Source organism: Poromitra crassiceps, assembly GCF_964638095.1.
Source record: "Poromitra crassiceps genome assembly, chromosome: 5".
NCBI classification, from domain to species: domain Eukaryota; kingdom Metazoa; phylum Chordata; class Actinopteri; order Beryciformes; family Melamphaidae; genus Poromitra; species Poromitra crassiceps.
Window position 1 is genome coordinate 66087602 of NC_139642.1, and position 15606 is coordinate 66103207.

General features: G+C 42.0%; 1 protein-coding gene across 2 annotated transcripts in view; it reads left to right on the top strand.

The window, feature by feature from the left end:
- usp2a (ubiquitin specific peptidase 2a) overlaps positions 1-15606 on the top strand; it is a gene marked incomplete at its 5' end in the record, with an annotated part of 73362 nt that overhangs the window by 45727 nt on the left and 12029 nt on the right. For both annotated transcript variants that reach the window (XM_083637338.1, XM_083637339.1), the window contains 5 exons: positions 2631-2754; positions 3639-3750; positions 5772-5882; positions 12573-12637; positions 13968-14071. In XM_083637338.1, the coding sequence (XP_083493464.1) occupies positions 2631-2754; positions 3639-3750; positions 5772-5882; positions 12573-12637; positions 13968-14071 (516 nt within the window). The remainder of the gene's footprint in view (positions 1-2630; positions 2755-3638; positions 3751-5771; positions 5883-12572; positions 12638-13967; positions 14072-15606) is intronic.

Consider the following 15606-nt stretch of genomic DNA (forward strand, 5'->3'; position numbering starts at 1 on the left):
CTGTTCAGTCTTTACATGTATGACTGTATGTATGTGTTGTGACTACTACACTTTGTACTTATACACCCTCTGTTCAGTCTTTACATGTATGACTGTATGTATGTGTTGTGACTACTACACTTTGTACTTGTACACCCTCTGTTCAGTCTTTACATGTATGACTGTATGTATGTGTTGTGACTACTACACTTTGTACTTATACACCCTCTGTTCAGTCTTTACATGTATGACTGTATGTATGTGTTGTGACTACCGTAATTTCCGCACTATAAGGCGCACCTGAGTATAAGCCGCAGCAGCAAAATTGCCTGTTTGTTACATATATAAGCCGCACCGGACTATAAGCCGCGGGTGTTTTGATGTTTAATTACCATATGTAAGGGTTCGTGCACAGAGGGGATTGTCGGGAAAGAGATGGCTGTTTGGGGAAGCTCCCATTTATTAACATTTCAACAAAACAAGCATATCCCGCTGGGGATCTTTTCTTTTGGCATTGTGAGACGCTTAAAAATCACCATCGGCGGGAGCTTTACTCCAGATGCTGTGCAGCCAAGAACACAAGTGAAATTCGTTCTCTCGTGACCTGTGGTTCTCAACGTGATGGACGATTCACCTTTCTTGTTAACAGTCCTAGTGAGAGGCAGGTCGAACGTCAAAGGCACTTCATCCATATTTATGATCTGCTCCGGTCCGATGGAATATTCCTTGATCTTTCTTTGTGTGAATTCGCCGAAGTTTGTAATTTTCTCCTGGTAGTCGGGAGGGAGTTGCTGACACACAGTCGTCCGCGCCCTGACGGACAGTCCCTTTCGTCTCATAAATCTGAAACACCAGGATGGTCCACCTCTAAAATGTTCAATTTTCATTTCGGTGGCGACTGTTTTGGCCTTCAGTCGGATCTGAACGGTGGACACACCTCGGCCGTCTGCTCTCTGTGTCAACACCCTGATGCCAAGGTTACGTGCTGCTGCTCGATTTCCTTCTTTCCTTCTTCTTCTCGCCGCCATCGTCGTAACACAGCCAGTTCTCCATCTTTTGAAGCATGATGTTAGATTACAACGAGCTAGTTGTGTGGCTTAGCCTTCCAAAATGTTGCCGTTAGTTTTTTAGAATGTAATACATAGAATTGGGAATGTTACATTCAATTTCATTCAGACTGTCTTTCAGGCTCAATCGCTGCCATTTTCCCCCCGGAGCGAGGGAGGAGGGAGGGTGTTTTACTGTAGTGGCTGAGAGAGCGTAGTGGCACAGTGCTCCAATCAGGTCGCGAGGCACATTTTTTGCAACATCATCCAATCAGGGTCTCGCTCTCGTAATGTCTGTCTTGCTCTCGTTCTGCCTCATACCAACATCCATAGATTTTGGAGGTCCCCGAGCGGCCGTTAGCTGATAAAATCCATAGATAAGCCGCACCGTTATATAAGCCGCAGGGCCAAAAAACGGGGAAAAAGCCGCGGCTTATAGTCCGAAATTTACGGTACTACACTTTGTACTTATACACCCTCTGTTCAGTCTTTACATGTATGACTGTATGTATGTGTTGTGACTACTACACTTTGTACTTGTACACCCTCTGTTCAGTCTTTACATGTATGACTGTATGTATGTGTTGTGACTACTACACTTTGTACTTATACACCCTCTGTTCAGTCTTTACATGTATGACTGTATGTATGTGTTGTGACTACTACACTTTGTACTTATAGACCCTCTGTTCAGTCTTTACATGTATGACTGTATGTATGTGTTGTGACTACTACACTTTGTACTTACCGTATACACCCTCTGTCATTATGTATGTGTTGTGACTACTACACTTTGTACCTATACACCCTCTGTTCAGTCTTTACATGTATGACTGTATGTATGTGTTGTGACTACTACACTTTGTACCTATACACCCTCTGTCATGTATGACTGTATGTATGTGTTGTGACTACTACACTTTGTACTTATAGACCCTGTGTCATTGAGCTATTGGTTGTTAGGGTTTAAGGGGTTGTGATGAATGGGTGAATGTAGGTACATTGTAAAGCGCTTTGGATGAAAGTGCTGTATAAATGCAGTCCATTTACCATTGACCATATAAATGTAACAAAATGTACATGTAACAAAATCTACATGTAACAAACATGTACATGTAACAAACATGTACATGTAACAAAATCTACATGTAACATGTACATGTAACAAAATCTACATGTAACAAACATGTACATGTAACAAACATGTACATGTAACAAACATGTACATGTAACAAACATGTAACAAGGACAGAAATGGGTATTGGCTTTAATGTGGAAGCTCCAGGCAGGAACCGCACGCAAATCCAGCAGGCGGCAACAAGCTCAGAAAGTCACATACTTGTCAAAAAAGGATTGTCAGGAAGCTGGTGGCAAAAGCCATCTGATCTCAATGCGTCCACCATTATAAATATGATGCAGCTAAATCATATCTCAACACAACACACCATGCAGGTTCATGCCAGGTGTAAAGGGCGCTTGTTATGTTTCAAAACACCACCGTTATATTTCTGCAGGCAGTTGTGCGTGATCAGTGAGTAAGCTCTCACGCGCTGAACTCCATGACATTTCATCCGTTTGTTTGTTTGTTTGTTTGTGTCCCCGCAGTGTTTCATGAACAGTATCCTGCAGTGTCTCAGCAACACAAACAGCCTGCGAGACTACTGCCTGCACAACTCGCACCGCAGAGACCTTAACAACAACAGCCGTACCAACACAGCCCTCATGGAAGGTGAGAGACGTGTCACACAGGCCCCCCCTAGAGTACGAAACAAGCACTCCTCACACCTGGCTGACTCCCTCCCTACCTGACTCCCTCTCTACTACCTGGGGCGTGTTGGATTTGCCATGCTGGAGATATCTGTTGCTGAAAGAAGTGGAACTCAGGGTTCCCACGGGTCCTTCAAATCCTTCAAAGTTTGTGAATGTGAGGCCTTGAAAGCTTTTGAAATAGACATGGGTCATTAAAGGTGCTTGGATTTATATATTTTGTGCAAGAATAGAAACTGAAGTTCTATAGATTTTTTAAACTTAACATTAACAAGCGTCTTTGAGTTCCCCAGAAAAACGCTATATGAAACTTATGTATTATTATTAGTAGTAGTAGTAGTAAATACATTGAACACAGCACAGTTGAGAAGTGTTCACACATTCAAGTCTCTCTCTCATTTTGTCTGTGAGATTCTGTCAAGCTGTTAGTTCTACTATAAAAAAAGCTCAGTGTTGTAACAGTCATTGACCTTTGACACGTGTCGCAAACTATGAGAGAAGTGGACCTGGGAAGTCCTTGAGGCTTGAAAAGTCATTGAATGTGATGTTTAAGAAGGCGTGGGAACCCTGGGAACTGTTACACATAGTCACTCCTACAGTATGCAGGTCTTGAAAAGTAATGAGAATGAATTTGATTATTTCTATGTCTTTTAAGTGTCCCAGAATAGGCTAATGTAGGTCTATTATAATCATTTTAATTGAAACTGTTTAGCACCAACCCAAATGTTGCATTTTAAATCAGTGTCTTTGGGTCTTTGAAAAGGGCTATATCAAATAAATGTTATTAAAGTAAATGTATTATTATTATTATTAATAATAAATCTCACCTCCACTGTCGTGTTGCAGAATTTGCCAAGCTGCTCCAGACTATGTGGACGTCGTCCAGCAGTGAGGCCGTCAGCCCGTCAGAGTTCAAAACTCAGATCCAGAGATATGCTCCCAGATTCGTGGGATACAAGTAAGCTTCCTAGCTCCCTTTCTGGTAGGCTACAGTTAGTCTGCCAAGCGAGACTAGTTCAGTATTACTTAGTATTGGTGTTACTGAGACTAGTTCAGTAGTAACATGACTTAGGTAGCTTAACCGATTTAACCGCACCAGAGTTTGTTTCCTCGGATAGTGCGCTTCGTTTGGGGTGGTGTGAAAGCGCAAACGAACTCTGTTGCGGAACAAACAAGCAAACTCTGGTCCGCTTGAAAACGTGGGTCTCGGTTCGTTTGCAAGTGAACTCTAGCGCGGTTCGTTTGTGGTGTGAAAGCAAACCGAACCAAACACAAGAGCAAATATAGGAAAGGCAGTGCATCATGAGTAGAAGGTGGTAGAAGGAAGCAAAACAAACACTGCGGCACGCACACGGGTCGGTGCGCACAGCGCTGCCTCGCTCGTCTCGTCTGCAGAATGATGTTGAACCCAACAGCTCGCTGCCTCAGTCATCTGCTGCTCATATTGGGCGCGTTCTTGTAAAATATTTATTTGATAGTAACACCAAAGTAAAACCAGAAATCCCAAGATCGCATAACGGTGGTGTTTCTCTATGGGTTGTGTTTTGCGGATTCACTTGTGTTATTCAGTCAGCCCTCAGCAGGCAAGGCGGCAGAAGAGGAGAGATTTCACCTCTATATTCTGTCCAATAGACGAGTGACTGTTTCGACCATGTGACATTAGCTGGGTTTCCATCCAAATGTATCGTAACTTTTAATCGAATTTTCAGAAAGTCAGCAAAAGAAAATGCGAAATAATGCGCGTTTCCATCCACTGCTCTTTTGCGAATTATAGAGCCGTCAATCACCTGGTGTTTGAAGCTGTCTGAGCTGCTGATCAGCTGCTAGACCCGATATACAGCTCTGTTAAACACATCTAACATTATTCATTTAAAGTTTCTTGATGATCTACAAGTAGACAAAGGTACCATAACGCCATTTCTGGATTACCAGGTGCGACTCGGCAAGCATAACGTTATAATCCACGGAGCAGATAGTAAGTGAATACAATTTCATTCAATTCTATAGCTAAGTGAGTCGCCTTAAAGTTAATATCCCAGTCTTCTTCTGTTTACCACGGCAGGTATTGTGCTGCGTATTTACCATGATTTACCGTGCTACACGGCATGTCATGTTTTGCAGTGATAAAGGCAAACTGCCTGGTTTTTGAATGGAGAGACAACGGAATATCGCTTAAACTGTTTCCACCGCGTGTTTCGCATTTTCCTTTTATCGATACAACCGACCTTTCCGCCTTCCTCAAGCGTGAAAACTTTTTTGCGAAATTTGGAGGCTTTTGTGAATTAGGCAGCGTTTCCACTCAGTTTTTTTATGCGCAAATTGAAATTTCGCATAAAAACAGGTGGATGGAAACCTGACTATTGTTCAGAAAGTTTGGTGCGTTTGGAAAATTACATGTGTGAAAGAGAACCAGACCAAATGAAAAATTAAACAATGTTGCAACTTCACCCCCCGAATAGAGACAGTCCGCATGTCTGGGAATGCCCACAAAATGTTAAATGGCTGGCGCGCGAGTGGGGTAAAACCGCCCATATATCTCATGGGCTGACTCACCAAAAGACGGTGCTGCGGCTCTAAACTACAGGTTTGGGGGTTCTAGAGCAGAACACAAGACGTCTGCTCAGATGTGCATGTACTGCGGTGGTTAAATCCCTGATCATGTCTGCCTGGGCTGGGCTATCAGCTAAATTCTAACTTTGCTGAACGGATAGAACGGGGTTTTTTACCGCACCCTGACCCCGCCCCCAGCCAGGCTGAGCCAGCTAAACCAGCGTCTATGACGAGACGTGGCCTCAACCTATCGCACCGAGTCCACCAGCTTATATGTGAAAGCGACCTTAGTATTGGTGTTACTGAATCAGAATCAAAAATACTTTATTGATCCCAGAGGGGAAATTGAGTAATGCTGATTGACTCATTGATATTGTCCTGACTGATTGTCTTGACTGATTGTCTTGACTGATTGTCTGTGTTCTGCAGCCAACAGGACGCGCAGGAGTTTCTGCGCTTCCTCTTGGACGGCCTGCACAACGAGGTCAACAGGGTCACCGTCAGGCCCAGAGGCACCATGGAGGACTTTGACCACCTGCCGTGAGTCCTCTGTCTGCCACACTGTGGCGCTGTTTGTTTGTGTGTATCTGTGCCTGGTTTTGCACTGAAATTCCTCAGTGGTCAGGATCACCAAACCGGTTACCGTGGAATTTTGAGAGGTGTATCCAAAACAGGGGAATGTACAGTATCTTCCTGCTAGTTTCACATTCAGTGCATTAGATGCAACAGGAAGGAACTGTAGTGTCCAGTGACTCCAGTCATGGACGTGTCAAATATAGTTATGGAAAGTCCTGGTCTTGACATCAGGGCCATGGTGGAAACCCTGTACAAGTTAAAATGTAAACACTCCTAGACTGAGGTAGGGTGAATCACTAACTCTTTTTTTTTTTCAATAATATTTTTATTCAGTTTTAAATTTTACAAGACAAGACAACGACAAAGACAAAAAACAAAAACAAAAAGACAGGGCAGCTCAAACACTTCACAGGTTAGCAAAGACATAGATGTGGACAACAGTAAAGAAACGGATGGACAAATGAGAATGAGAATACAATAAAATAAATTAAATTAAATTAAATTAGATGTACAAGGCAAAAGGCAATACTTAGGTGGCAATATCACTTCGGTTGAGGTATCCAATAGTCAGTGTCTCTGCTAGGTTAGGGTCAATATATTTCAGGTAGGGCTCCCACACTTTATAAAAGACATCGGTTGTTGAGTGCAGCATACATGTCATGAACTCCAGAGGCATAAGCTGCATAATTATCTGGTGCCAGTTCCTCTTTGTTGGAGGTTTGTCTTTAATCCAAAATAAAATAATATTTTTTCTAGCAGCAAAAGTTAATAAATTAAATAGCCGTTTGTGATGTTTATAAACGAGTTCCTTATGGGGAAGACCAAGATCACTAACTCTTTTACTAAACACTCCTAGACTGAGGTAGGGTGAATCACTAACTCTTACTAAATACTTCTAGACTGAGGTAGGGTGAATCACTAACTCTTACTAAACACTTCTAGACTGAGGTAGGGTGAATCACTAACTCTTACTAAACACTCCTAGACTGAGGTAGGGTGAATCACTAACTCTTTTACTAAACACTTCTAGACTGAGGTAGGGTGAATCACTAACTCTTTTACTAAACACTCCTAGACTGAGGTAGGGTGAATCACTAACTCTTTTACTAAACACTTCTAGACTGAGGTAGGGTGAATCACTAACTCTTACTAAATACTTCTAGACTGAGGTAGGGTGAATCACTAACTCTTACTAAACACTTCTAGACTGAGGTAGGGTGAATCACTAACTCTTACTAAACACTCCTAGACTGAGGTAGGGTGAATCACTAACTCTTACTAAACACTTCTAGACTGAGGTAGGGTGAATCACTAACTCTTTTACTAAACACTTCTAGACTGAGGTAGGGTGAATCACTAACTCTTACTAAACACTCCTAGACTGAGGTAGGGTGAATCACTAACTCTTTTACTAAACACTTCTAGACTGAGGTAGGGTGAATCACTAACTCTTACTAAACACTCCTAGACTGAGGTAGGGTGAATCACTAACTCTTTTACTAAACACTTCTAGACTGAGGTAGGGTGAATCACTAACTCTTACTAAACACTCCTAGACTGAGGTAGGGTGAATCACTAACTCTTTTACTAAACACTTCTAGACTGAGGTAGGGTGAATCACTAACTCTTTTAGTGTTGTCACGGTACCAATAATTCAGTAGTCGGTACCGGTACTAGTGAATTTCCACGGTACTCGGTACCACGGTAAAAAAAAGACTGATATTTCTTGAACATATTCTCCTTTATTAAAGTATGCAACCATTTCCAATGAACAAATGGCATGTAGCCTTCAACTTTAAAACAAAACAATGTGCTTCTGCTTACTTCTTCTTACATTCAACTGTATGGCAGTGAGTACAGACAGTGCAACACCAGTGGCATGTAGCCCTCAAGTATTTAATTTTATTATTATATTAAATATTATAATTTAATTTATTTCACAGAATTGCTGGAATCCTTTTTTTTCAACGGTGTATATTGGTATTTGATCAATGCATAGGAATTCTGCCAATGCCCTATCACACTTTCTTGCTTCATGTGAGTTCTTGTCATATTTCCTCTGCTTTTCAAAAACATCAGGAATTGTCTGCTGGGTGGTCTTTTGGGCTCCGCGACTTGTGCCTTCCTCTTCATCTTCATCTCTCGCATACTGTTAAATGGAAAGTAACGTCAGTGAGATTTACTAAAATAAAGAGATGATAAAGACAACTGCACATACACACAAGTAGAGTGCAAGCAATTTTATGTAGCTACCGTAAATTCCGGACTATAAGCCGCGGCTTTTTTCCCGTTTTTTGGCCCCTGCGGCTTATATAACGGTGCGTCTTATCTATGGATTTTTTCAGAAAAAAAAAAAAAAAAAAAAAAAAATCTCTCTTTTTTAGCACTCTTTCTAACTATAAATCCACTTCTGTTTTAATTTCCTCTCTTGCCCTCTTTTCACCACACCGCGGACACTGTGTGCACTGTAAAAATAAACAACGGTGGTGTTGTGTTATGTTGTTTTGTTGAAATGTTGTAATACGGTAAATGGGAGCTTCCTCAAACAGCCATCTCTTCCCGACAATCCCCTCTGTGCGTGACCACTTACATATGGTAATTACGGTAAGCAAACGGCCACTCGGGCAACAACTCCCTCCCCCGACTACCAGGAGAAAATCACAAACTTCGGCGAATTCACACAAAGGAAGATCAAGGAATATTCACAACAAGACGAGCAGTAGAAGCAACACTCTCACTTACCATGGGGAAGGTACGCAGAAATTCACACGAGGCAGCTTTCAAGTTGAAAGCAGTCAATCTCGCATTAAAAGAGAGCAGCCGCCGATCAAACAGAGCAGCCGCGCGTAACCTGGGCAAAAGGGACTGTCCGTCCGGGGGAGAACTACTGAACAACTCCCTCCCGACTATCAGGAGAAAATCACAAACTTCGGCGAATTCACACAAAGGAAGATCACGGAATATTATAGGAGTGTGAAAACATCCACAATTACCAACGGGTTCCAAAACGCTGGACTGCTGCGGGATGAAGAGGATGACGCCACGGGGACTGCCCCCTAGTCCGATACCTCACGAGTCCGATACCTCACGAGTCCGACACCTCATGGTTTTGGGTTAGGGTCTGGGGGAGGTTAGGTTTAGGCGTGGGGGTGGGAGAGGTTAGGTTTTGGGTTAGGGTCTGGGGGATGTTAGGTTTAGGCGTGGGGGTGGGAGAGGTTAGGTTTTGGGTTAGGGTCTGGGGGAAGTTAGCCTCTTTTTTCGGACTCGTGAGGTGTCGGACTCGTGAGGTATCGGACTCGTGCCATGGCACCTGAAGGAGAGAGGAGAGTGGTTGACGAAGCCACCCTGAACCTGTTCGTTTCCGACACTGAAGATGAGGACTTTGGTGGTTTCAGTACGCAGGAAGAAGAGGAAGACGAGGATTAGTGACTTGACTTCTCTGGTTACAGGTTTGCTGCACATATACGGTAGCCTATTGTTGTGTGATTTTGTCTGGGGATTAGTGACCTGACTTTTGTTTTGTTTTGTTGAAATGTTAATAAATGGGAGCTTCCCCAAACAGCGATCTCTTTCCCGACATTCCTCTCTGTGCACGAACCCTTTCATATGGTAATTAAACATCAAAACACCCGCGGCTTATAGTCCGGTGCGGCTTATAGAAGAAAAAAATAGTCAATTTTGGTCCCGCGGCTTATACACCGGTGCGTCTTATAGTCCGGAATTTACGGTAGTTTTAATTCACGGACATGTTTCACCCGAAAGAAGCTTGTATTTATTTTGATGCCATGTTAAACTATGGCTAAGTTCGGCTATTAGCCGTGTCCCATAATGTTTCCATTACAAACATTGCATTGCACACATGTTACACTATGCTAGCTAACGCTGTACCAGGTATTAGCCGGGTCCCATAATGATTCCATTACAAAACACGTTACGTTAACGTTAGCGCAAACGTTTTTTGGTTACACAATGGATTGCCAGCTATCTCAAAAACGAATGTGACAGGATAAGGTCTGTTTGATATGTTGTTAAACGTGTTATTTTACACCGTTTGAAAGAATTAACCCACCTTGAATTATTTGAACAGGTCTGGGTGCCTGTCTTTCAGCTGCTTGGCGAGATTGGATGTGTTACCCTGTTTGGTTTGGAACTCCCTTTCACACTTTTTGCAGATGGGACTTTGGGGACTGATATTTCAAAATGCGACTCTTTGCATTCTTCTTCTCAACAAGTTGAGTTGTTGGAATAGGACAGGAGCAGCCGCTCCTGCTGTAGCTGTTAGCCATTATCTTCGCTGCCTGTGCGCACTGCACTGCTCGTGTAAACAAGCTGTGAATGACTTCGCGATTACGTGTGGACGTTCGGGGACACCGTAGTCCCGGAAGTGCGCGGAGCTGTATGCGCAGTATGTATGTATGTTGATCAGGCAGACAGGCTAACGTTAGCTGGCGGCTGGGTCCATGAAGCCAAGCCATGGTGGCAAACTAAATAGTAAATTCGGTACCATGAAAAACAGGTACCGTTCAGTACCGTAGCAATGTAGTACCGTCCAAGTACCGAAGTACCGAGTACCGTGACAACACTAAACTCTTTTACTAAATACTTCTAGACTGAGGTAGGGTGAATCACTAACTCTTTTACTAAACACTTCTAGACTGAGGTAGGGTGAATCACTAACTCTTACTAAACACTTCTAGACTGAGGTAGGGTGAATCACTAACTCTTTTACTAAACACTTCTAGACTGAGGTAGGGTGAATCACTAACTCTTACTAAACACTTCTAGACTGAGGTAGGGTGAATCACTAACTCTTTCACTAAACACTTCTAGACTGAGGTAGGGTGAATCACTAACTCTTACTAAACACTTCTAGACTGAGGTAGCGTGAATCACTAACTCTTTTACTAAACACTTCTAGACTGAGGTAGGGTGAATCACTAACTCTTACTAAACACTCCTAGACTGAGGTAGGGTGAATCACTAACTGTTTTACTAAACACTTCTAGACTGAGGTAGGGTGAATCACTAACTCTTACTAAACACTCCTAGACTGAGGTAGGGTGAATCACTAACTCTTTTACTAAACACTTCTAGACTGAGGTAGGGCGAATCACTAACTCTTACTAAACACTCCTAGACTGAGGTAGGGTGAATCACTAACTCTTTTACTAAACACTTCTAGACTGAGGTAGGGTGAATCACTAACTCTTTTACTAAATACTTCTAGACTGAGGTAGGGTGAATCACTAACTCTTTTACTAAACACTTCTAGACTGAGGTAGGGTGAATCACTAACTCTTACTAAACACTTCTAGACTGAGGTAGGGTGAATCACTAACTCTTTTACTAAACACTTCTAGACTGAGGTAGGGTGAATCACTAACTGTTTCACTAAACACTTCTAGACTGAGGTAGGGTGAATCACTAACTCTTTTACTAAACACTCCTAGACTGAGGTAGGGTGAATCACTAACTCTTTTACTAAACACTCCTAGACTGAGGTAGGGTGAATCACTAACTCTTACTAAACACTTCTAGACTGAGGTAGGGTGAATCACTAACTCTTTTACTAAACACTCCTAGACTGAGGTAGGGTGAATCACTAACTCTTTCATTAAACACTTCTAGACTGAGGTAGGGTGAATCACTAACTCTTTTACTAAACACTTCTAGACTGAGGTAGGGTGAATCACTAACTCTTACTAAACACTTCTAGACTGAGGTAGGGTGAATCACTAACTCTTTTACTAAACACTTCTAGACTGAGGTAGGGTGAATCACTAACTCTTTTACTAAACACTTCTAGACTGAGGTAGGGTGAATCACTAACTCTTACTAAACACTTCTAGACTGAGGTAGGGTGAATCACTAACTCTTTTACTAAACACTTCTAGACTGAGGTAGGGTGAATCACTAACTCTTTTACTAAACACTTCTAAACTGAGGTAGGGTGAATCACTAACTCTTTTACTAAACACTTCTAGACTGGGGTAGGGTGAATCACTAACTGTTTCACTAAACACTTCTAGACTGAGGTAGGGTGAATCACTAACTCTTTCACTAAACACTTCTAGACTGAGGTAGGGTGAATCACTAACTCTTTTACTAAACACTTCTAGACTGAGGTAGGGTGAATCACTAACTCTTTCACTAAACACTTCTAGACTGAGGTAGGGTGAATCACTAACTCTTTTACTAAACACTTCTAGACTGAGGTAGGGTGAATCACTAACTCTTTCACTAAACACTCCTAGACTGAGGTAGGGTGAATCACTAACTATTTCACTAAACACTCCTAGACTGAGGTAGGGTGAATCACTAACTCTTTCACTAAACACTTCTAGACTGAGGTAGGGTGAATCACTAACTCTTTTACTAAACACTTCTAGACTGAGGTAGGGTGAATCACTAACTCTTTCACTAAACACTGCTAGACTGAGGTAGGGTGAATCACTAACTCTTTCACTAAACACTGCTAGACTGAGGTAGGGTGAATCACTAACTCTTTCACTAAACACTGCTAGACTGAGGTAGGGTGAATCACTAACTCTTTTAGTCTAACTCTCCACTGTATCTTGTCTAATAAAGCAGAAATGGCTCAACATATTTTCCACGGTCCCTAACCCTAACCCTACTGTCCTGTCTTTGTTCCAGGGACGAGGAGAAAGGCAAGAAGATGTGGAGTAAATACCTGGAGAGAGAAGACAGTAAGATAGTTGGTGAGTAGAGCACATTTCAAAACCACATCAGGTGGCATTTGTTTTTCTAAAATAGATTATCCACTACATTATTCCAGAGGATTTATTTTTTCTCTCTTATTGCCGGAGCCGGAATGGGCCGACCAAGAAATGTCATTGTCCACTGGGCAGTTCTGGAACGTAACGTGAACATGGTGGAGCGATAGAAACACAGGAGCCAGCCTAGTTCTGCTTCTAACAGAGCTAACGTGACTTCATATATTATATAATGTATATATAGATATATATAGATCGGCACGCAAGTTCAGTTCCCAGTTGCAGAACACTTGTACTCACATTCTAGGCTTTCCAAACGGGGGGTGCTGCACCATCGCGGCCCATCGTGAAACCCCGATAGGGGCGTTTCCAGGGGGGGCTGTGCCCCCATAGGACAAAGAAATGTTGCACATTTGAAACTAAGTAAAATGCATGAATGTGGTGCATTCTGAGAGCAACATGAAGAGGCTAGTAGATCTATGAAGAACTACACACATCACATTCATATATTTTGTGTTTTGTATGAATTATTTTTAATGTACCTTTTCATTGTCTCCTGCTCAGGGACTACAGGTGCAAATTAGCTCTTAAGCTAACCCTGGCACATTTACATTGATGTTGATTAATGTGCACTGTCCCTGATTAAAAATAAATAAATAAAATAAAATAAATAAATATCCTCTGCACTATGCTGTGGCTTTACAATGATGAAGAAATATGAGTGAGTTGAGTTGAGAGGTCAAGTACAGATTAATTTTATTCAGAAATACAATGAATCTAGAAATTGCATTGAATAATGTTGAATACAATGAAATATAAATATATATTTATATAATATATATATATATATTTTCTGTTGGTTTTATGTTTTGATCATTGTTTGTTTAAATGATGAACAGTAAAAGTGTCCTGTAAGCCCATGTGGGCTGGGCTTCATTCGAAGCATGACACTTAAATAAAGAAAATCAATCAATCAATCAATATATATGACATATATATTGATTTAAATCATTTACATGTAGACATTTCACTTTTTTCTCCCTCATCTGGCCACAAGGGGGTGCACGTGCTTCCAGTGCACCAATGTAAAATCACCAGTGCTCACATTGGGTTGAAAATAGAAAACAATGTGTTAGTTTCTCTTCTTTCTCGACATTTCACAACACAACCTCTCAGCTCTGGGCGCTTGTCTAAAGTCGCCCGCCCGGTTGAGTGGCGTTTGCCCCTTTTCTAATTCAATTAGCCACATTTTGACCAAACAGGTCAAACGTTCAACATTCAAATAAAACGTGTGCTGTCCTCCCCTGTCCCTCAGACCTGTTTGTAGGCCAGCTGAGGAGCTCTCTGACCTGTAGCCACTGTGGGTTCTGCTCCACTGTCTTCGACCCCTTCTGGGATCTCTCTCTACCTATTGCCAAGGTTGGTCAACACACACACATGCACACACCCCACAACACACACCACAATACACACACACACACGCACACACCCCACAACACACACCACAACACACACACACGCACACACACACACACCACAACACACGCGCGCACACACGCACACACACCACAACACACACACACACGCGTGCGCGCACGCACACTAGGGCTGTCACTTTTCATTCGAAATTCGAATGCAACTTCGAATGTGTGGGAAGGGGTTCGTTTTCTAAATGTAATTTGAATGTTCGATTTTTTTTTTTTTTTTTTTTTTTTTTTTTTTTTTTTTTTTTTTATGAACCAAAATTAACCAACTACTCCAAAGTTGTCTCGAGTTGGATGCAGCCAAGTTTGTGAGGCAGTGTTGTGACTGTGAGCGTCCAAGCTAACACGTCGGGCTGATGCCCGGTGGCCTGCAGTGGGTTGCACCAGCTGTGCGTAAGTTGAAACGTAAGCTAGTTTGAACGTAAAGTCTCACTAAGTCCGAGTTTACGCACTACTAAAAATATTTGGGTTGCACCAAGTTAAATAGTTACAACGTAGGCATAAGTTAGAACTTAAAATTTACACCTACGTCTTACTAGGTGTAAAGTCCTCCGTAAAATAGCAGTTGGCACGGATTGCAACTTGGCACCGTGGCGCATCGTTGTTTTGCGTCCGCAACGCGCTCTCCGTGATAAATTACACCCTTTGATATTTATGACTCACGCTTTTGTTTCCCACAAGCTGCAGCACTGCATACAAATTAAAATAACCGCAACAATTTAGTGAGGCAGGATGGTGGTATAGCCTACAATACTGATGAAGAGCTCACAGATAAACGTTAACAGTAATATGAACCTAAACGAACGTTACTCAATAACGTTCTCATTTGATTAGTGTTGATGAAATATGAAAGCACTAATTTGCGGTGGGCAACATGTCCTGTTTTCACTCCACTTAAACAACCGTAAATAAACACCGTTTCCACCGTGCTTTTCACTGATTGGTCACAGATACTGTACACGTCATTGTCTGCGACACTATTTTGGTTATTATGGACTTTAGGGTCTACTAGTTAAGATGTACCTTACGTCTCCGTGGTGCAACCAAACAAAGACACAACTTTAGTGTCAAACTAACTAGTTTGAACGTAGCAGTTAGTGTGGACTTTACACCCTAACTTAAGACAGAACTTACGTTCAGCTGGTGCAACAGGCTGCTGGACTGGGGGGGAGAAAAAAAAAAAAAAAAAAAAATTTAATTAACCAAAAAACTTCGAATATATTCGAACGAATTTCGGGCAATTAAAGTTCGTTCGAATTTTATTTTGGGAAAAAGTGACAGCCCTAACGCACACCACAACACACACACACACACACACACCACACCCTCTGTGTCCTATGTGGTCATCTCACATTATTATAAGCAGATATAATATAGACAGGTGAATGTTGTCCACTCATACAAAACATGTCTCGGAATGTCAAAAGACAAACGTCAGCGCAGTCAGTGCTACAGAGGTGACTTTCTGTG